At 38.0% G+C, this 24,115-nt stretch overlaps 1 protein-coding gene across 3 annotated transcripts in view; it reads left to right on the forward strand.

Annotated features, from left to right (window-relative positions):
- EFEMP1 (EGF containing fibulin extracellular matrix protein 1) overlaps window positions 1–22,906 on the forward strand; it is a 55,017-nt gene extending 32,111 nt beyond the window's left edge. For all 3 annotated transcript variants that reach the window (XM_068939906.1, XM_068939907.1, XM_068939908.1), the window contains 7 exons: window positions 9,434–9,556; window positions 13,187–13,306; window positions 16,366–16,485; window positions 17,920–18,039; window positions 19,649–19,772; window positions 19,900–20,095; window positions 22,220–22,906. In XM_068939906.1, coding sequence (XP_068796007.1) covers window positions 9,434–9,556; window positions 13,187–13,306; window positions 16,366–16,485; window positions 17,920–18,039; window positions 19,649–19,772; window positions 19,900–20,095; window positions 22,220–22,378 — 962 coding nt within the window. In that variant the 3' untranslated portion in view covers window positions 22,379–22,906. The remainder of the gene's footprint in view (window positions 1–9,433; window positions 9,557–13,186; window positions 13,307–16,365; window positions 16,486–17,919; window positions 18,040–19,648; window positions 19,773–19,899; window positions 20,096–22,219) is intronic.
- Window positions 22,907–24,115: the final 1,209 nt, after the last annotated feature.

The raw sequence follows: 24,115 nt of genomic DNA on the forward strand, positions 1-24,115 counted from the left end.
TCATGCCTGCCTAAGCTGTTAGACCTCTAGCACAAAATCACAAGAAAGCAACAGCAGGAAATACTCAACTGAAAGTAAAAATAAGCTCTTACAATGTAGACCAGAAAGTTTACCATTATGACAACTCACATTCGGAAGCACTCTGAGACTTGCTGATACATTGCACCAAATTATTAGATTGTAACTTGAAAGTAAGTATGGCCCAGTTTATGAGCCCTTTAGATATAGGAAAGCCAAAAACACAAGCTTCAAATGAATATAGAAATTAATCAGAAACATGGAATATTTGTCTTTTTGATGAGCAGGAAGGCTACTAGTTAATATTTTGTTCTTCTATTGAGAAAGAGAGTATTCTTTCCTTTGAAAGGTTTTCATCACACGTAAAGATGTAGGCATTACATCTATGTTCTTATTTTAAGAGCGTATGTCTTGAAGTAACATCAGATAGAAAACACAGTTAAATGTCTTTAGGAGATAGTTTTTATGGCCTTGTGTTGGACTAACATACCGTTGTTATATTAGCCGTATTACTTTTAATTGTAAAAGTAATTTTAATTACTATATTACTTGAACATTTCTGCATGAAGAGTTCATTTAGTTCACCCTGGTTGTGAGTCAGTCATCAAGTATATCTTCTTGTCAGATACAATCTTACGTGCTTTGTTGGACCATGAACCATGATAGAAAGCTAGAGAGGTATAGACTACAATGTAGAAAACGTAAGTTGTCCTTATGTAGCATTATGCTTTTTAACAACTTCTCTTAGCATTTCCAGCATGGACAACTACTATGCAGAAGGCATGGGAGCAGGATATAGGTTTGGGCACTGAAAGAGTTAAGCATCTTTCTCTTGTCACCCAGAGGTGCTGTCCTGAACTTTAAAAGTATAAATATTGTCTTATGTTAAGAAACAGGATAGAAAAAAAGTATATTCAGTTGTAGATGGCATATCTTAGTCTCGGTCTAAGTCAAATAAAAATAATATCAGAGTCAAAAGCACTTAACCTTTTCCAATGTAATTTACAAACTGCATGGCGTAGTCTTTAAAGAAGGAAGCTAGCATCACAGATGCAGGCAAAGTAGAGGAGAAAGGAAGTAATGCGTCAATTCAAAGCTTCATTCATTTTTTTTCTTTTCAGCTGCCTGCCACTCCCAAACAAACATGTGGGTGATGTTCTAGTGCTGAAAGCTATGGCTCACTCCTTTATTTAGCTATTCTATGTGAAAAGTCAATTCAGTTGGACATACCAAAGACAATACATAATTGTGACAAAGTACTGCAGTCCAGACTTGATGATTACAGCTTGATCCTTTGTTAACTCTGTTGAGTAAATAAATAGAGGAATGATATTTATTCTATACCTTCATATTCATGAAGTCATTGTAGTTGGGTAACTTTCCCAAATACATGGTAGTTGCTAACACTTGTAGGCCACATACAGAACTCACACAAGAAGCTATGAAGTTGTACTGCGTTACTTAGATTACTTGAGCATTTTCTACGTTAATACTTTGCATTACTTCTATTCTGCTATGCCTTGATATCCAGGAGTACTACAAGACAAAGGAGCTCGCTTTGCTGTGCTCACAGATTTGAGAGAGGAAATGTTTGGGCATACCAAAAAATAATCTTGCCATTTTTCATTTAAATCATATTAATTTAAACATTGTACCTCACGTTTTTACTTAAATGTAGGTACTGGCTCTTACATATGTTTTTTCCTGTGCAGACAAGCATTTGTGCAGGTTATCCTCCCTTAACTGTGAAAACTTGTTACTAGGGCATTCAGTCCAATATACTTAACATGAAAGGCCCAAAGGAAAATTTAAAAAGGAAAGAGAAAAAATAGCAATAAAGGGGAGTTCACTACCTGTTGTAGTGTTATACAATATTATGGATACTACCTCATGACACTACTGGATGGTGACTGTACTGTTACAGTGCAGGTCTATAGTATCAACAGGTCCTGTCACTGCAGAAGCAAGAAACAGCTCCAAGTATTGACCAATTGGTCCGATTTGGTACCTGCTTCTCTGATGTTATGTAATAGTTTTTCTGCTAGTGTTTACCAGTGCAAAATTCAGGCTCCCAACACCAACGAGTTAAAAGTTGTCTGGGCATCTAGCCCAGATGAATAACATCCCAAATGTTGAAGGAAGTAGCAAGGGAAATAGAAAAGCCTTTGACAGAAATTGTTGATAGCTTGCTAAGGCTGGGGAGGGAACCAGGGAATTTGGAAGGTTGCTAATGTTGTTCCTATGTGTAAGAAAGGATCAGGGAGGATCCAGGAAACGACATAGCAGTGAGTTTGGCTTCAGTTGCAAGAACAATATAAGAAACATAAATAAGGGACAGAATGCTTAATTTGGTAAAATAAAATAAGCCCATGCAAATGGAAGAACTGTAGTTGTCTAATTTCTTTCTTCAGATATTTTTACCCTCAGCTGGTCGTTTCTGCAAAATACTAATATAAAATGCTGTCTTGCAAATGGACAGAGGAAAGTTAATGAACAGCTATGGACAGAAAGTGGAAGGTGTTACAGAATCCTAAAGTTAAGTAAATTGTCCAGGATACCTGCAATACTCTTCAGGTCATTGTATGTCAAACATCAGACTCGCATGATGCTACTGCTTTCATGGGAGACACTGTCTTCAGTTCAGATGTGTCTATTAGAAAAACAAACTGGGTCATATTCTGGTCTCACTTATACTGAGATAAATCTGGAAAAATTTAAACCAATTAACTAAAATATTTATCATTTACGTTTAATACAAATCCAGAATGGCTTCAGTGGAGTCAATGACAAGTGCAACACTGGTGTCAATGGAATTTTTCTGGATTTAGATTTGTATAACCATTCAGAACCTGGTCTGTTGTCACTGTTCAGCAGCAGCAGAAGTAAGAAGGTTCAAACAGGTGAATATATACACAAAGAGAGCACGAAGATGGTGTAGTAAATTGCATTATGTTGAGAGACAGTGAGTGGCAAGAAGCCTAGCACCTCAGTCCCAGGAGTAAGATATACTTGAATTAGTTAAGAATGCGTTCTCCAGCCCTGAGCTCAATATACAGGTATGAGCTAGAGGAGAAGAGATTTTTGAGTGGCTTAAAGAACATGGAGGATAGATGTGGATTGAACCTCTTTCTACAAAAGTTTAAAGCGCTGGTGAAATGTATCTTGTGAATTTATGAGTACTTCTCATAATGATACGAAGAAAATTACAGAGATTAAACTGTTGCATAAGTGAGCAAGCAGCATGAGTCAGGGGGTTTGGGAAAAATGAGTCACAGAATGAAGGGAACAGAGCCAGGTTTGTAGCTCAGAAAGAGAGAGACTAGGAAAGAATTTTGTGGATGTAGATAAGAGCCTGACAGAGTGGGTTGCAGTAGAGAACTAGAAAAACTAACCAGCTCTAAAACAAGGAACCAGACAGTAGATTTAGAGAAAGCTATTGCTAAAAGCAGGTCAAGCAAAATTTTTATACACAACTAGCGGCTGAAATACAGAAAAGGCTGCCAAAGTCAGCAATGGAAGGACATAATTGTGTAAATCACTTCAAGAGGGAGTGTGGGTACATTTTTGGAAAATGAGGGAATCACTGGGTATAGCTATTAGTGAGGCTTGTGGAATTAAAACTATGAAATGTAAGTTGATTTATATTTTGAAGGAATGCAAGGGCAAGCTCTGCTCCCCTCAGTGGTTCTCACATAATTTCTGTAGCACCCTGCAAACTTCGAACAGTAGCCTATGCCAAGCAGAGCATTTTCTTAACTTACAGATAGTAATCAATAAGAAAACCTTCTAAAAGGAACTTTTTCAAAGATCCCTCGAGATTACTGCAAAATGCATTGTTTATATTAGGATGAGTCAGTGGGGTCTGATGGCCATATTTACCATAGTATAGTTGAGGACTTCCATAAACATTTCTGAAAGAGCGGTGTGGCTTACATGTAACTTAACTGAGACATCAGTGTCCTTAACTGTAATATTCCTCCCCCGCTTCTCTATTGATTGGGCTCTCTACGCCAGTTTAAGGTTTTTACGTAGCACTAATCATTGCAACTTCTGGGCTCAGCAGCGTTGAGCACAGAGATAGACAACAATACCACCTACCCCATTCTGAGATTGGTAAGGTTTGACTGAGCACGAGCCTGCGGTAAAAACACAATATGAGATTCATATAATTGAAGATTGTGTCATAATCCTTATGTATGATGGGTTTGAATTAAGACTGTTCAGAGAACCTGAATTCTGCAATTTCCAGTCCTGAGTACTTGACTTTGCAACTGTAAGCTTCTTTAAAGGTAGTTTTTTGAATATAGCACCTATAAACAGCCTATAAACTAAATTACTCAGTCCCAGTACAAATGTTAAAAAAATTATTAAATGTTTATAACGATGTAAAGTACAAATAAATCCCGTAATAAGAGTTTACTCTCAAGCAGCCTATTAAAAAACTACGTAATTATCAGAGCTTAATTATTACGGCGATCGAGTTGCTGAAGATGACCCAGCTCAGCAAAAGGATTGTTAGAGACACCCAAGTCATTTCAAAGGAAGTTCAAGAGTGTCTCAGAATAAAATGGTTCCAGCCCAAACTGAAAGTGTATTGACTCCACTGAGATCAGGCTAGGTAGCCTGGCTAAATGGAAATACTGAGAGTTGCTTGGAACTTGCATTGGCACACAAAAGAAGGGATTAAAACAAAACACAAAACAGACATTTACAGAAAAACACGTATTAGAACCCAAAGGCTCGTAACCGCATCGCTGTCTCTTGTGATGGCTTCCAGGAAAGGCCCATGGATTTTTATACTTGAAGACCAACAACTGGTAAACTCAGCTGGAGAGGCCCTCGTCACGGGCCTGCTCTGGGACTGTTTGTCAGAGAGAGCAGTGGAGGGCTCAGCTTTTCAGCCTTGCCCTTTGCTGCTATGGGCTTGGCTATTGATCAGCCTTTTACATCCATAATTTTTCATTATCTTTTATGGTAAGCAAAAGATAGCATGTCAGGGGTAATTCTTATCTATTATTTCTTTATCTGAGCAACATCTTAGATCAGACTCAAAGAGCTGCAGAGAGTTTAAAAATTAATAAATATTGTGTAGGCTGCATGTATCTACCATCGGACACCATACAGTTTGTTTACCAATTTAATACAAACCTACAGCTCTTGTTTATCTGCAGTGAGCAGCATGACCTTTTGAAAAGTTAACTGAGATTAGAAAATACAAAGATAGAAAGAAGGGGTAATGTTAAAAGAGGAGATCATTTTAATTATGGGTTACCAGTATGATTTGAAATAGCCTACCTGGGTGAGCAAACAGGTGTGTAAAACATGTAGAAATTAAACGATGAAGTTACTAAGGAGTGAGCTGAGGGTATTTTCAGGTACAGCTTGCATGAAATTTGTTTTGAGATAGAAGCTTCAGCTATGGCATCAACTGCTGAAACACAGAAACAAACTCTATCATGATGACACTAAATTTGGAAAAGAGGATGCAGAGGGAAGAGAGAGATGCTCAAGAGTGAGCTTGTAAAAGCCAATTATTTTCTTTCTAGATCTGTTTCTTATACTGCACTCATCACTGTGGTATCTTGAGTGCTTTCCAGTAGTGCATTAAGCAACATGACAAACATCTGTCACATGTTTGTTCTCTCACCCTCTCTCCAGAGAGACAAGTGTGTGCAGTGGAGTGTCTTGTTTTAATTTCTTTAATTATTATAAATACACATGCACGTACAACATTCATGCTAGAGAGGAAAGGTCACACAAATCTATCTTGCTCTTAGAATTAAAGTTGGTGAGCTCTGTGATGTTCCTGCAGGAGTTTCTATCACAGCCTTGCTCCAGCTTGCTGTGTCTTTGCAGATGCCGAATCAATCTGGTCATGGGTGTCTGCATTAGGTAGAAACCAAAAGTATGGATTCCCAAAACCCTCGTTACTGTTCACATTTAATTCTAGAGATTTTTTTGAGAAAGATCAAATTGAATTAGGTGGCAGGATTTAAGAAAAATTGTATTTTACACACATGCTTTGTGTAACTGCTGTCTCATCCCAGCATTTTTTGCTTTGATACAGAGTAAAAAGAGGAGTGGATGTAGCTTCCAGATCAGTCAGAAGATCAGAGGGCACTGTGCAAGTCATGATCCACAAGCTAGGAATCTAGTGAATTGAGAAAGCCTGATTTAAACTGGAAAAAATAAGTTCTTTGAATAACAGAATGAAGACCTCAGAGTTGCTGATTTTTCATACAGTGGGGACATAATGGGAAAAACAATCTGAAAGCTTCAGACTAATCACAGTTCAGACAGACTCTAAACAACTGAAGTTAGTCAGTCTGTTGATCCCAGAATCATGAGCAAACACGTAAGTGGGAGTTCCAGATCAATATTGGCAATGCCGGTTTAACGTTATGCTGTGCCATATGGGGAAGAAAGCCTGTGTGCGTAAAACATCAGAGAAAAATGGAGCAGATCTGCCTCGTCCCAAGTCAGACCCCAAGCATCATTGTTGCTTCTTTCCTACCAGTTCCATTCCTCTGTTGCCTCAGTAACTTTCAGGACAGTTAGAAAAAGGAATATTGCCCTAATGGAGGATGATTCAGGTCACATTTGTCAATACCAAAAAGCTTAGTACTTCTATTTGGGCTTCAGTCACTGAGAGCAGAGTTCTGTGCAGCAAGATCACGTTGCAAAATCCACCAGTGCTTCCTTCCTTACTCCACAAGGGCTGGGCTGCTGCTGGTATCACACCAATAGAATTCACATTTGGCACTGCTTTCAGCGCTGAAATCTTCCACTCGCTTCCTCACCCTTATATCAGTCACAACAGCAGACAGATCTATAATTATTGCAATACTAGAGATCTCAGAACTGAATGTTCCAGCACAGAAACCTTTCTAGCGTAGCTGCCTGTTGTCCTCCTCCCAAAGTATTTTCCTTGAATCACTTAAGAGACCTGACCTTCAGGCCGTCGGCCTTCTTCTAACGTTACGGATTTCTGTGCATAGACGTGAGGAGAACAGCTCCAAGCGCGGCAGCTGCTCCTCATCCCCAGTGAACGTTAGAGGCCTAATCACCTTCACTTCCCACCTTGGGCACTACATCTTCTTCCACTGAAGATACAGTAAAGCCACAAAAAGAGGATTGGAGTTCTCAAGGAACTCCTTTCAGTACTTCTTTCCTTGTATCTTTTTCCCTAGCTTGCCTAGCAACCCTATCTCAACAAAAGCCATCCAGGACAAACAGCCAAAATAGCAAAAACTACCATGACACTGCAGAATAGCAACACTAACAGAGAAAGATCTCAATCTGTAGAGAATATGCCACATGCTGATATGTATTTTCAGGACATCTGAAGGACACATAGGACATACATGGTCACAGCTAAGAACCAGTCCAATTCAGGGTACTCAGTTGAGGAAGAAGCTTAGTTTTAAGAGAGTTCTGAATGATTCCTTGAAACAAGTCTTAAGCAAAAGATTTTGTGAACACAGGTCTTTAGGGCCATTATGTCAAATTCTCCAAGAGTTTCCAAGTGAAAAGGAGGCTAGCAGTCACACAGTACTTTTGAATTTTTTTTGTTTTCAAACTTACCATCAGGAAAATCAAAGACCGTGAGTGCATAAGCCAGTTTAGTTTACTTGATTTTAGCTCAAGTAGCTTATTAGTCCGTAGAGAAACAAGCTAAATGAAATTCAAGTCATGGATGCAAGTGACCCCTATATAAGGGTTGAATGCTGTTTAATTAATCTGCCTTAAAAGCTAACTCCCATTAAGTGTCTTCAAATCTGAAGTTTCTGTAGATCAAATATGCTTTCTTTGTTGCAGTACACTGCAACAATATGTATACTTAAAAAGGATTTATAACTGTATGAGTATTGTGGCAATTTTATTTACAGCCTTTGTAGGCACTGGAAATAAATACATGCAAAGCCCAGTGAAGTCCCTGCAAAGACTTGCACTGAGTCCACAGTACTTTGGCTCTAGCATTTAATGATGTGTCTAGCTGGTATGAGGCAGCCAGATCTAGTCCCTGAAAATCTGTACACCTGAGAATGTGCTTTTCAGCTGTCAGTACAGAACAATGTAGTCAGCAAGTTCTGCATCAACACAGCAGCTTTAGGACTGATACTACACAGAAATGCGAAGAGAAGGTTAACATAAAAGGACTTTATTTGTTCTGTCAGATAAAGAGGAAATATATGTAAAATATTTGGACGTTTGGGGAAAGGGCAAATACTGAGAATTAATTCAAACTGTTGATGGTTTATTTTTTATTGAATCTTGTGGTCAACATTGTTTTCATTTGCTATGTGAAAGAATCCATCATTTTTTCCAAAGCACCACCCAGAATCTGCCACTGGTGATGTTCTAACGTCCCAAGTGCCTATACAAATAGAGAGGTCAGCTGAGATTTGTAAACTAGAGATCATAAGTTGTAAGGAATTTGTTTATTCAGCCTGGAGTCTCCAATTTGTCTAGGTTGCCAAAATTACAAAGTCCTTTCACTGTACTGTGTCAGGTTACAATAAAAAGCTCTCTAACATTTTGGGTGTTCAGATGAGAAAGAGAATTGTAATTCCATTGTAAGCAACCTATTTGTCAGCACATGCAGTTTAATTATAATTAAGTACCTCCAGGAGTTACAAGGAGGAGGCGAAATCAAAATGTCATTTTTATACTTGTATAAACCTGTATTCAGTATGAATGAAAAGCTGCCTGAATTGCCTGGCTAAGTGTGGATCTAGTCTTTGCATTTTTAGCTATACTGCTCAAATCCAAACATATGTAAACTGTTTCCAAGGACTTTAACAGATTGACTGAATCAGGGAAATTTTCATGGGAATGACCAGAGACAGATATATCTCTGATGAAAAGGCCACCACATACTATGTTTCAAGTCCCTGTCCAAAGTAAGGGGCACGAGAACCGTGCAAAGATGATCACCACAATCTTTTTAACATTAGCAAAAGAACATATTTCTAACTTGTCTCATTCTTGGAAAAGGCTGAACTGCTTTTATTGAAATTTTCCAGAATAATTTAGCATGCAAAAAACCACCAGCATGGAAAAAAATCAAATGGTTAAAATGTGATAAAGTTGCAAGAAGTTTACCAGAAGTTTCATAGTGGGAAGTACAACAGAATTATGGTATCTAACAAGTATGTGTATCTGCTTGTTTAAAACAATAACCAAATCTGAAAATATTTTCAGATGCCGCATATCAGAATTAAAAGCTGTTAGAAACCTGACAACATTGTATGTCCTGCAAATGGAATAAATATTGTGATTACATCTTTGGCATATATTTGAACTTTGCTGCCTTCATTTGTAGGTAGCCTGAAGATGGGTAAAACATATTTCAACAGTTTAAGTATTTTAAGTAAACTTCATGGCTAATGTTGTGTTTGCTATTTTTATAAAGATATAGATGAATGTGCAACAGGAACCCATAACTGTAGAACTGACCAAGTATGCGTCAATTTAAGAGGGTCCTTCAGCTGCCAGTGTCCTCCAGGTTATCAGAAGCGAGGGGACCAATGCGTGGGTAAGTCTGGCTCTAGATTAAATCATTTTCTTTCATTATCTAAAGTTTCAAATGTTATACTAATTGTAAAGTGTTTCTTTATTATACTGTAATATGTTATAGCGTGAATCACTATGTAATTTTGAAAGGCAATGGAATAATCACTTTATCGTAGTAATTAATCACTGAGACATGGAACTAGAAACTATTTTTAGTCAACACTTGGGAGTTGAGCTTCACAAGATTAATTTTCTTAATAGTTACTGCTGTATTTATTATTTGTATAGGGGTATTGCCTAATGTTCCTGATATAATCGTGAGTTTAAATATAGTGGCAAACTAAAGCATGTCTTTCCACTGACCTCGGTGAGACTTGAATCCAGATCTGCAGGACAAAGCAGTACCTCCACACAGACCTAATCCCTGCTCTGCAGAGCCCCCTTGCGCAGTCTGTTTCAGTACTCAGTCTATGAACAAAAATGAAAGAAATGGCAACTCTGAATGCAGGTGTAAGATGTTTGTGAATTCTAAACAACTGTGCTTAATTCCTTACACCAGTATAAACTATCAGCACCCTTAGGACCCATCCAAGCACAGCATTAAATTAGATCCATGAGCAGTGTAAACACTACGTCTTTCCTATTCCACCCTCATTTGAGTACGTTAGGCAGAAGTGCTGTAATTCTTTTCCTTCAGACCTCCTTTAGCTTTTATTTAACAACTCTTTAATCATCATTTCAATAGACAAGTTGCTTTTATAGGCACTCCAGCCTTCAGGCTTACATTTGGCAGAGAAAATGAAAACAGCTATGAAGTGGTAGAATCAAATGTATACATCGTGAGGTGACATTCAAGTGTGCCTCTCTCTATAAGACGCAGGACTGGTTTTATGTGCTGTAAGAGCGTTTTTTTTTGTCCTCAGCAGACCAGGAATATCAGAACTTCAGGGTTTTCCTCTTTTTCTTCATGTTAGGGATCCTGCATTTGAAGGCCTTACAAGATTTTTTTTGTCTCTTTCAGAAAGCCTTGCCAAGGCTATAGGTAGTCACTGCCTAAAGAGAGGAAGGAAACTGAGGCAATTTCAATACACATTAAGAATAACTTAAATTTCTGGGCATGGCTGAACCTCTTCTTTAGGGTTCTGAGCTATGGGCTACAGAAATCAACAGAAAAATTCTTATCTCTTCCAGAGAGCTGTGGATCAGGCCCTGAACTGACAAATGGGTGTAAACACAGATGTCTCTGATATTTCTCAGTACTCTGTGCAGGAGTAGGGTGAGTAGTTTGGAATGTAGGTATAGGAATAGCTTTGACAGGTTGTTGATGCTAAAAAAAAAAATCCGAGTTTTGTGTATTACTGCTATGCAGTAACACTTAATGTCAGGACCCGTGGTACTACCTGAAAGTCTTGCAGGATATATGTTACTGCACTGAAAATAAAAGCAGCAGTAGAATACACCCTCATATCTACATGTGAATATGCTTGTGCCTCTAAATCTGTACATGAAGATGTCTGGGAAGGGATTTTTCCCTTCTCTTATTTAGGTCAAAACCAAGAATAACACCTGTGTTACATATTACACACTGACCTAAATTATAAGTGTATCGCTACACTTAGTACTGTCAGCATTTCAGAATAAGGGCTGTCTTTGGGGATTTTCGTAACAGCTTAGCCAGAAAATGTTCTTGGGGCCAGATCTTGATAGAGATTCTCCATATGGGAGGAAACGTTTCTCTCAAATTTGAACAAAATTTTTCCAGACTTTCTTGGCTTGAAGACGGAGAGAGAAAAGGACTTATTTCTAACAATTGATTGATATTTATCTAAAAAAATCACTAATTTGCTTGTTTGCATATCATGAAATTACTCTTCTCTGAAAAATGGGACTGCAGATAAAAAGAATCGTCTCCCAGCATTACTTCAAACAGAAGATTTGGCTGTGTTGATTAGATCGTGCTTAGCCCTTAGATCTGCATGGAACTGTGTGCACAAAAGTTTTAGCCCAATCCCTCAGGGAACACTCCCATTGAATTAGAGTCTGGTCCTGGAAGCACTTAGGTGCATAAATGTAGTTCCTGAAAATCAAAGCATTGCTCATATGCCTATATTGTGTAGTTAGATCTTGAAACAGCAGTTTGTAAGAATTTGGTCCTGTAAAAATCAAGATGTGCTGGGCCTCCTAATTTATTCCGTTTCTACTTCAGAATTTCTCTCTGCAACAAGAGTTACAGTGACAGCAGTTGCTACTGTACAGATAGCCAGGAATTTTCCAGTCTAACCTTTTCATTCAGACTCATTCAAAACGCTCGCCTTTTAAGCTTAGTCCTGAACAGTGCCTGCCACATTGACAAAGAAAGGGTTAACCTCTAAAGACTATTTTTTCACTTGATATTAAAACAAACACTTTGCGCATTATAAAAAAATAAAAAATCTTGGCCTCTTTTTAAACACATCTATGGTGGAAACAGCTGGAAGTAGGAAACTCAAGATCTGGCATGGATATGGGAAGTGCCTTTCTTTGTTCCAGTGAAAACTGGTCTTATTTGTCTGAGCGTTGAGGCTTTGAAATATCACATTGTGTACATGTACAGAACACGGCATGGATTTCTTTACCAAGCTCATGCAGGCCACAGCTAATGACATCTGCTGCATACGCATACACAATCAGCACTGTGGCACAGTAAAAACTATTTTGCAGGTACGTAAAAACACAGGCAGTTATCTCCTCCAGAAGGCAAGGAAAACTTCTGAAAGGAAGAGAGGGAAAAGAATGGGCCGTTGCGCGTTTGTATGGTTTGCAGGTGAAAACCTTGCTCCAATGCACATTAGGAATGCTGAAACTTGGAAATGCAGCCTGCTCCGCCTCAAAACTTAGGCTAATCTGCAGGGAGAGTCTGTGGAAAGTTAGTGCTGCTTGAGATAGCACCAACTTCCAGCCAGTCTGACTGCCGTCCTCAGAACCAGAGAGCACAGCCAGAAGGTGCTGGGACTGTTGTGCTGGTCTGTCTAGGAAGGTAAGTCAGAGGAAAGAGAGGTGAAGGTGTGAGGGCAGTATCTTGGGATAGGCAGCTAGTTTCTGTACGATCACCGTGGGAGCAGAGCTGTCCATTTCCTTTTCAGACTTGCTTTTCATAGATCCTTGCTGTTCCCCTTTACTCACAATAGAGAAAATTCAGTCTCTATTTCTGATTGAACTGAAAAGATTTAGCATATGCTAAATGCAGTGTGTGTACTTTTGGGGAAAGGAAGAACTGTGAGCCACATTCACTGTGTTGGTCTGCGTTATGTCTGATCATGGAGTCTCTTGGTTGAAAAACAGAATGAGGCATTCTGGGTTTTGCCTGTACAGACTAAACAAGAGTAAGCAGTACCATGGAACTAAATAAAAAATAAGGTTGGAATGTGTGTTGGACTCAGTAGCTAGAGGACAATCAGCATAAAACAAATTTTAACAAAAATTACTTAACGAAAAGAAAGCATACAACAGTGTTCCCATTAATAGCCATGGGAGCAGAATCTGGCTCACGTAATCTATTTTTTTCCCCCTTTTAATCAAACTTAATTAACTTTACAGTGTCTTTGGACGCCACACAGCAGCAATGAACTTCCATGATTCCACGTGAACTAATTTTTCTTTTTTAATAACTCAGACATAGATGAATGCACCCTGCCTCCATATTGCCACCATCGATGCGTGAACACTCCCGGTTCCTATTATTGCCAATGCAATGCTGGTTTCCAGTTAGCATCCAACAACCACACCTGTGTAGGTAAGAACTTCTCTGCATGCACTTACACATCAGCTCACTTAGTATAGAGACAAATACTGACACGTGACTAGATTGCCATGGTTCTAAATGAAGTGCCTTCATCCCAGCTTACTCCAGCAAATAAATACCAGCAAGTAAGTCACACCAGCTGTTGTATTTTGAGGCTCACTCCCCTGCAAGTGATCGGAGGAGTACAGGAGGATTAGACCTCAGATGGGAGACTCGTACCTGTTCTCCTCTGTTGGCAGAGCAGGTTTCTGAGGAACATCTAGTTTGGTAACTGGAATACTGGAGGTTTATATACATATATATATACACACACACACACACACACACACACACACACATATATATATATATATACACATACATATATATATATATGTATGTATGTATGTATATAAAATCTTGGACTTGAATATTCTTTCAGTTATGGTGGATTGCTTTCCAGTACCATTGACTTTCATGATCTTATTCCCAGTTCATACAAAACAAAGGCTACTTAGAAGTAGAAACCAGAGGAAGCAATACCATTCCTCTACAGTTAGGTGTAATTACTGTTAGCATATGATAAATGTAGTGATGAGAGAAAACGTCTATGCATTCCAGTGTGAATCACTGGGAAATAATGTTAAAAATGAAGATGAGGGTCACTATGGAAGACTCATATTCATGCCTTTAAAAATAAACCACTGACAGAAGCGTGGTAAAGCTATAAGACGGGCTGAGTTTGAGAGCGTAAGATCTGTACTAGAAGGATTAGAGCTAGTAAAATAATAAAAAGGAGACGATCTTTGCCGAAGTTCAAGGTACTGAAAAAATTCATGTTCGGTATAGATATTTGGTAGCAAGATGCTATTTCCTATGCAAAGTTGATAAGATACTTATTTTCCAGGATTCGAAAAGGCATTTATTTTAACATATTTCAGAAACTTCTCAGTAAAACCATTAAAAATGTAAGATCATTGTTAAAACATTCATAAAGAACAGAACGTATGTTTCCATTTCATGGCCTGCTATTTTTGGAATAAAACTAAGATGTAGGAAGTCAGCAAATCAGTTTTCTCTGACTACAGTAAGCAAGACACAAGAATAGCCATATTGAGTCCGAAGAAAGTTTTACTTAGTGCAGTATCCTTTTTCCAAGACTCCTAGTAGAGGTCATTCAGGAGGAGTGTAAGAAACAAGGTAAGTAGCCTAATGGTTAATACATTAGGGTAGGCCAAATCCTCCCCTGTTGAGTACTGAATAATTAAGGGGAAGGCAGACTTTCATTTTCTGAAAAACTTACATTCTCATGCAGCATGCCCTCTTGGAGCTGAAATTCCAGCTCCTTGGAAGTCAACAGAAGTTTGGCTGCTGAATTTAACAGAACTGGGAGGTCATCTCGGAACAGGAGAAAGGGAATGGCCATGAAAATCAAGAGACTGCTGATGGAGATGGCCAGGAATCACTGAGCTTCTATATGGCCAGGAATCATTATCTCTGGGGGTTTCCAGCTGCCACCGTTACTTCCAAGCATTGCCACATCCTGTCAAGTACGCTGGTACACTGCATGTTTCTGAAGTGACACAGAGGGGCATTTATTGCTGGTTATCAAATGATATGATAAAAAATTGCACACAGACTCGACATGCACATGTGACACGCAGCTGTTATTCACTTGACCCTTTCCATGGCTCAAATACAAGGTGTATTATTTCAGTTATAATTACAAAACCATATCACAGCTCATAGTTTGCTAGGTACTTTACCAAGAAATCCCGTCTCTGACCCTTGCTGGCCTCCTGCTATAACAGAACACATTCTCAGAAGGAAGGGTAAAATATATATCAACTAGAAAATTTGCAGATAAATGGTTGCCACTTCAAGACAGGCTTTCACGTCTGCCCCAGTCACCTGCCAGAAATGATACTCTACAGCTGTACAGATTACATTCGTATTACAACTTTTACATATATTGAAAGTGGGTCAGCGTTTTTTGAGAGGAAAATAAGCAGAATTGTGGCTTTGGCTGGCTTATTTTAGTCCTTCTGGTAACTTTGTCACGATATACATTCTTTGCACTTTGATCAGAAATTAACTAAAGCTTAGGGGGACGGTTTCTATTCAATTCTCCCCTATTACCAATCATTTTCAGGACTGGAGGTTCACTGTATGGTCAACATATCCTCCTTGTTGTTTCTTTACGTTTGTGAACAGCTGATCTTAGCAGATTTTGTCAGTTTTGTTAGTTGTATCTGTAGATGACTGAATATTGCTGACATCATTACTTATAAGCATTAGCAATAGCTATGAATTCAAAAATTATTTTAAATGCAGCTGTCTGCTATTGGTTATATTTGACAGAAAATGTGCAGGGAGGGAATTCAAGGGAAAATACACTAAAATCTAAAACGTGAATGACAGAGGAGCAACAGTTAGTCAATAGCGTACGAAAAATAAGCAGTATAGATTCCAGAGGTAGTTACACTTATATAAAGTTGTCATTAAAATTGCCTCTCTTCTCAAATTGCTGTGTCCTCATATATGTTCCTAAGATGGGCACATCATGGAAAAAAGTTAGCGTAGAAAAATACTTTCCCCGTAGTATGGTTTAGGCCTTAGAGCATTGCAGAATGCTCTGCTGGTCTCAAAGGCTCATGTTATAATTGTAATGGAATTCAAAAGAACAGATTTTAGGAGTAATAAATAGTTCAGATAAATCTTAACCACTGCATTCTGAGAGGTCTTATCAGTGTGTGTTCCTTATATCAATTATTTATAGACTTGGCATTTCATACCTGAAAAAAAGATACTGGAATGTGGAGTTTAATAGCTGCACTGAACATTTTTGGAAGAACTCATTACATATTAGAATAACTCTCATTCCTGGAAAAATATTCTTTTTCTACATGGAATGAAAAGCATAGATCTGACACTGCTCCAGTGATTGCAGATCTGTATTAATAGAGTCAACTGAGCTTCTGCTAAACAAAGGACCCGCACTAAGGACTAAGACACTTAATCAGCCTAATTACCAGCTGCAAAAGATAAATATCTGTAATTTTTCCTTTCAGACATAAATGAATGTGATGCCAATAATCCATGTGCACAACAATGTTACAATATACTTGGTTCTTTCATCTGTCAGTGTAATCCAGGATTTGAATTAAGCAGTGACAGAATCAACTGTGAAGGTAAACAACTCCTTGTTCTTAGAAGCATGATCATTTCCAATTTATTTTCCCAAAAGTCTTTCTATGAATTAAGGGGAATAATTCAAGTGGAGCCACGCTGTTTGTACGTGCAATTTCTAAGCACAAACCTAAAAACAGTTATTTCTTATGCTGCAAAAGAGGTTGCTGACAAGACATACACACCTTAAGTAGTTGCAGCTGCATTCAGGTACATGTAGATGTGGGTATCCTCACTTTAATGGCAAGTGCAAAACGGTACAGACATTATTGTTCAGATCACAGATGAGAAGAGCCAGGCTTCTGAATGCTTACTTCACAAACTCACTTGAATTGTGTGTGGTCTAATTCTGATGACCATGAAAAGAATTGGAAAGGAATGCAAACCAAAAACAAGCGCAATTCTCTGTGTTGTTAGATTCCTCTGAAAATAATACCTTAAATTTGTGATTGTAAGGAAATGGCAGTTGTGCTTTTGAGGTGCTTTCAAGCCTGTGTACACAAACAGCATGTCTCCTGATGATTATACAATCGACACTTTATTTCCTCTGCCAGAGTCTCTACAGGGGTCCTCTAATCTCCTTTTGGACACATGATGATCTCACCCTTAAAGCCCATATCCTTTCTCCTGGACTTTGAGCCAAAGAGGTCTTTTTGGTTTACCACTGCACCACTAAACGAGCCAGCAGAGCTATTACAGATGCTCCTTCTCCGAGGTTCTTAAGCTAATCCTACTTGCAAGTGAAAAGAATGGGGAGCATAAATATGCAGCCTCCAAGGAAATTCTTGCCATAAAATCAGGAACTGGGCTCAAGTCTCGGAGTAGGAGGGCGTTACACTGTTTTTCAAGTCGCTCCTTAGTTTTTCATTCATTTAATTTAATTTTGGGGGCACTGCAATACATTGTTACATTCAGCTTGGTGCTATACTTCTCTGGCAAAGGACTGATGCTTACACAAAGATACAAAAAGCAAAAGAGAACGACATAGATCATGTATGATTTGGAGGCAAAAGAGAGGCCTTATCCTCCTTCCCAAATTGCAGCTCAACTGGGCTAACACACAAATAGAAAGACGGTATTTTGCCGCACTAGTTAATCTCAGATCTGTGGCTTTTTTGGAGGGAATACTAAAAATGTAGGTTCTGCCTGCAGATATTTTATCAAACCTGTTCTGAAGACTTAGGAATTTAACTTCTGCTTCCTCAAAGTAAATGCAGGTCTCATTTTTGAAGATTATTGATAAAACCTGAGCAGAACTAGCATTTTTTGTTTAAGACTGAGATGTTAAGCTGTACAGTTCTGATTCTGGAGGATGTGTTCCTTTCAGACTAGATTCATTTTTCTTCTGTTAGAACTAGCATTTAGTCATTATATTTCTTTCCGTAACAAGTCAGGTGCTAAGAATAGTAATCTTGAGCTGTTTTGCTGCTCTGCAGATACTGATGAATGCAGAACTTCAAGTTACATATGTCAATATCAGTGTGTCAATGAACCAGGAAAATTCTCATGTGTCTGCCCTGAAGGATACCAGGTAGTAGGAGGCAGAACATGTCAAGGTAAGTGCTGTCATCTTAACAGTTCAAATATTGCATTAATAACAACATCTCAAGCAAGACTAAGAATAGATGCCATCTGTACGTATACATTTCATGAAAGCATTATCATTATGCTACAGAAAGACATGCTGATAATGTGTTTGATGATTGGTTGCGTACTTTATGTTAATTTCTTTTTTATGTGAATCCTTCAGCTCAAACTCTAAATCCTTCGAATTCTAAGGACAAAGTATTCAGTCTTGGGAACCATAAAGTTAAACTTGTCTTGGATGCCTAGGTAGGGAGTCTAAGTTTCAGAGATAAATATCTCTGAAGAAAGTCAGGCCATTTGTTATGAATGCTAAGCTTGGCTTTATATCATCTGTTTCACTTTACAGAGGTTCCTAAATCCTGCCACACCAGAAATGAAAGACATGTGTTCTCTCTGATAACAGGAAAAAAAGTGTGAGAATTTTGAGCAGCATATTAAATTTGTACTGTGTTTAGAAAATAAGTGTTGAGATCAGTTGTTCAGTTCTGGTTAGCTGCCAGAGAATGCGGTATCATAATTTAAAAATCTATGCGTTTTTCCTCGCTGCGGCTAGATGTCTCTTTGCATCTAATTATGAAATACTGTAAGACAATGTATGAAGTTCAAGGACTGTTGTTTATGTAATACAGAACCTGATTTAACAGTGTATTTTTAGAAACAAATAGATGCGCTAATTATTGCCAGGAAGGGGTGAGGAAATAAATGGTTTATGTAAATGGCTTTGCCTAGAAAATTCAAATTATTTTCATTCCGTTCTTAAGAGTAATAGCTGATACTGAATGTGTTAGGGTGGTTAGATTGACATTCTGAAATCTATATTTGTACCTTCCCAGAAATTACAATTGAATAAACCCTTTCTGTGGCTAGGTAATTTCGGGAGAGTATGTGGGTAGATAATAGTTGCGTTCTGGCACCAAAGGGATAATAGAGCATTAACAGAACTGCAGTGCAACAATCCCTATCTCTATTCAGGGTTATTTCCCAGGCTAAAAAGAAAAAGGAAAGAAAAAAAAAGGAAGCTCTACTTTAGACAAAAACTAAACATAGCTTAGACATAAATCATGAAAATTTTGGTTAGTTAAAATGTAACCATTAACTAAACATTTTAGTTAGACCTTGCGACCCAGGCAATTAAGAATGAGAGCCTGCAAAAGATATAAATTACGTTTCTTTCTCAAGGCATCTTTCCTCTGTCTACCAGATACCTTCTGCTACAAAATGATTCAGCGAGGCATCTCTTTACTAATTAGAAACTTTACAGTACTCATACAGTTGCGTTTTGTCTAGCATCATTAGTGTGCTTCTTTAGTCAACTAAGTATCTTCAGCAGACTTAATTAACACTCAATAAACAGATGTGTTCAGTTTTTGCATAGAGGAATCCCTTATAGCCAGGCCCCAGAAAAGCAGGCAAAGAAGATGGAAACCTGTTTAATTTCGACAGATAAGCACGCGGCTTCTTGGTTTTTTGTTTGTTTTAATTAAGACATTCCTTGTGCCTCTTTCTTCGTAGCAAACTTTCATTTCATCTGCTTTCCTTGGGTTGGGAATTGACACAGTCCCTTTCCCTTCCTCTTAGATATAAACGAATGTGAGACTACTAATGAATGCAGAGAGGATGAAATTTGCTGGAATTATCATGGAGGCTTTCGTTGTTACCCAAGAAATCCTTGTCAAGAACCTTATGTCCTTACATCTGAGAAGTAAGAGAAACCACTCAGTTTTTTAGGGTTATCCTCAAAAGGCAACATGATCAAATACAACAGAATGCAAGTATCACTTGTTTGCAAGTATCATTATAAGTTTCATCCATTTTTGTTTGTTTTTCAGCCGCTGTGTCTGCCCGGTATCAAATGCCATTTGCCGAGAGCTGCCTTACTCTGTTGTATACAAATACATGAGCATCCGTTCGGACAGAACGGTGCCCTCCGATATCTTCCAGATTCAGGCAACCACTATTTATCCTAATACTATTAACACATTCCGGATCAAGTCTGGAAATGAAAATGGAGAATTTTATCTGAGAGTGAGTATTGGCGGGAGGCAGACCCTGAGCAGGGCGCAAGAACCACCGGTACTACCAAGGCATTGTAGTGCCTAGCTATTTCTGGCAAAGCCATCGTATGTTCTGATCAGAATGGTGTCATAGCATCCAAAGTTTATCAGCTTTTTAATATTTCCTTACTAAACACACTTGATTTACAAATTTTAAGAAGTTTTTTCTCTTCTACATGACATCTCCATGAACTGAGAATCAAACTGTTTCTTTCAGCTGAATACAGCAGTAGTAACGATCTTGAAGGTGTAGCAAGCCTGTGACAGCCATGTGAGAGGTTCAAATGAGATGCCTCTATGCTTTGCACTCTCAGTACACAACATTCCTTATATATTTTGGGGAAGGATTACAGAAAGATTCCCTGCGCTCTTGACTGCAGTGAAATGATTTCAGTGAAATGTCTCTTTTTTTGTGAGAAAATAAAAAAGCCAAAGAAGTCAGTAAGGGTTTGGAACGAGGCACTGGTTTCTGGAGTGCTAAGTTCAGGCCAACTTGCAACAAATGTGTTGTGCTGAGGGATATTTAAACTTTCTCACACAGTGCTGCAACTATTTCAGAAAAACATGCAAGTTTAAACGACTTGTGACAGCGATACTTCCTGTTGGTATAAGGCAGTTTGAGTTGATACACTTTCATTCTTGTGTTTATCGTCTGCTTAAGATTTTTTGAAAGAGGTATCTGATTTTTTTGTAATATTTACGAGTTCTTGGAAAATCCTTTTTGGTTTGTCTGTTGTTTTACACACAGTAAAACAGAATCAGCACAAAAACTTTAATCAGAAAGGTGAAATTAAATGGAAGGTTTTCATCTTCATTTGTTTATTCCTTGAAATCTGTTCATTTGTTTATTGCTTGAAATCTGAAGGCTGGGCCATTTTGATAGTGCATCACAAAAACAAGCATATTAATACATGGTGTTACCTACTTGCACTAAGTTTTCTAAGATGGGAATGAGGAACTCCTCGTTTGAGCGTGTAAATTATAATACAATGCTCTTCCCTAGATTTATGGCACATGAGAAAAATCCATAACCACTCCCACGTTATGGACAGCTGTCAAAATACCAACTGTTATTTGTTAAAAAAAAAAAAAAGTAGTAAGTCAATCACTGTTAAGAACAAGATCACTCCAACTCTCACTAGGATTAGACCTCAGTATAGTCTTCAGACTGACTTTCTTACATACTGTAATTAGATTTACTGTTCCAATATTCTGTTGCCACCCAACAAGAAATGATGGGCCTTAAAAAGGGAAGCTTGTGTTTATTCCTGCCAAAGGACTGCAGTAAACAAAGACTCGCTTAGTAGTTATTCCTATTGTTTTAATAAAAGTCTGAATCAGGTATCTGTAGGGCTCAGATACAGCAGATGGCTTGAATTCATATGTATAGCCTACTCATTTCACGTAGTGAGAAAATATTTAAAATAGGTGAAGGGAAAGATGGAGATTATCCTTTCTAGGATCACCTGCAAATTACAAAGCAGTTTAGCAGACTAGTAGCATGCCAAGCCGTTTGTCACAGGCAGGACCTCAGATGTCCCCCAGCAACGTGAGCAAAGCCTGGAAAGGGTACTTCACAGTGGTGCGAGAAGGGGCTGCAATTCGCGTATGAGTTGCAAAAGTCCCAATGTTTACAAGGGGAACCATAAACTTCTAGAGTATGAGCCACGATGCAGACTTACATTTTCCCTCCACTGAACACACTACGTCATCACTGCTAAATACATTAGGTTTCTCTTGGTTTATTTATTCCCCATATATTTTTAAAGCTGATAGATGGGAATAAAAACAAAAACCAACCTGGGATATATTACCACTTTTCACATCCTTTAGGAGAGTCAGCATAACCAGAAACAGATTTTGCGGTGCAGTTTATTCCTCTGAGTCCTAGTCAGGTAAAGCTTTCCCTCCAGCAAAGCCAGGTGTGCGATTAGTCATGGTCATTTAAAAATGTTAAAATAATGCTTGCATTGTGTATCTCTCAGTGCTGGAGAGAGAGCATTTTTACAGTGTAGTAACACACAAGCAGTCTCTTGAAGCAACTAGGGAATCATTTTAGATTTGACTGAATTAAACTTATTTTTTCTTCTTCCAGCAAACAAGCGCAGTAAGTGCAATGCTCGTACTGGTGAAATCACTATCAGGACCAAGAGAACACATTGTGGATCTGGAGATGCTAACAGTCAACAGTTTGAATTATCGTACAAGCTCAGTGTTAAGATTAACAATAATAGTGGGGCCTTACGCATTTTAATGGTTTTCAATAACCCTTCACTGGCACTTAAAGCAGCCAAAGAATATTATCTTAAAGAAAGCACTTACTATTTTATTTATAGATTTTGCTCTTTTTTTTTTAAGATTTGTTTAGTAAGTTGATATCTGTAATCCACACATTACACCTGAAATTCAAAATTAGTAGATGTGTTCCATATTATAATGTGGGCATTGTCACTTTCTGTATAAAGATTTAAATCTTTTTTGTTACCTTACTTGGACTAGATACGTACTACACTTTTGTATGAGAACTGTATGTTCATACTCTCCTGTAAAGCTTCACACACCTCTCCTAGCCAAGTAGGTCATGCAATTGAAAGGTGATCTTCTATGTTGTTTCTGTTTGAAATTCTAATACAGCTACACTGACAATCTCAAAAGGAAAAAAACATATAGTATCAATGATATACAAAGTAACAGTTAGCTGATAAGCTAAAGTATATTTGTTCTTTTTAACTACTTTGTAACAAAAGATAACAGTCAATAAAGACTTATTTCTTTAGACATTTATGTGCTATCAGTTGTTTTTTCTGATCTGGGTTGGGGGTAGATTTACATTGTGAGAAATATTTGACATTGGGTTTCTATATGCAGATTATGTTAAGCATACCATGGAATAACATTCTGTTTTTTCCAAGAAAAATAGACCATAGTAAGAAAATTTCTCCCAACAATGAAAGAAACTCCAAATGGGAAATCTTCCTGCTGGGCACATGAATATTAGTGCTTTCTTCTGAGAACAGTGTTTCTAGTTATTGGTCAGAGGGATACAGCATTTTCAGACATGCTGTATCAACATGCTGTTTTTCCAGGAATATTATGTTGCATTTGCTTATTAAGTTATATCATATATTTTCAGGCACTCAGTCCTATTTCTGTTCTTATAACTCAGATGTCTCATGTACAGTGTTCATAAAATTTATACTAATTCAAGCACTAATAACATCTTTTGTAATATGTAAAATCTTTTATTTCTTGTTTAAAATGTAACAGTTAATCCTTTGATGTACAAAATTTTTAATAAAGAAAGATATCTCTTATCACAGTGTATTTAGGGTTTTTTTTTTTTTTTTGAGGTAGCTTATTATTAGCAGTATTAGAGGGCTGAATCCTCAACTACTGCAGAAGTCGGCAACGCTCCAGTGAATTCTGTAGAATGAGACCGACCCATACTATCTCAATCCATGTTGTATGTTACTTCAGATAACTAAAAATGTTATTCTTTTTAAAAAGGGCAAACATGCTCTCTAATGAGTTCTATTGACAAAGATTTAAAAAAAAAACGGAGACACATACATGTACCAACACACACATGTTGCTAGTTAGTTGCTTAGTTTAAGGAGAGAGCCTCTTTCTAACGTTCATTTTCCATTTAAAATAATTGTGAATCGTGTATGCGTTATGCAAAAAAAAAAAAAAAAAAAAAAACTCCTGTGGTGCATATCCACAGATTCAGATTTACTGAGTAGGTTAATCATCCTCAGTGATTGCTTTCAAAAGATGTGCCCAAAGAGCAGCAATGAGCGTGGCTAGAGCACTTGGCGTCCAGAGGTCCTACGACGCAAAACAGCAAAACTCGATCCAGAGTGTAACTTAGAATAGGCCACAATCGCTTTGGTTTAGGGTGACACATCCCCCACGCTCAGACGAATTGCAGATCAGGACCCCGTTATCCAATGATCATTCTTTCAGGGAGTCATTTGTGGCTTTAAGCAAA

This window comes from Struthio camelus, chromosome 3, assembly GCF_040807025.1.
Source record: "Struthio camelus isolate bStrCam1 chromosome 3, bStrCam1.hap1, whole genome shotgun sequence".
In the NCBI taxonomy this organism is placed as follows: domain Eukaryota; kingdom Metazoa; phylum Chordata; class Aves; order Struthioniformes; family Struthionidae; genus Struthio; species Struthio camelus.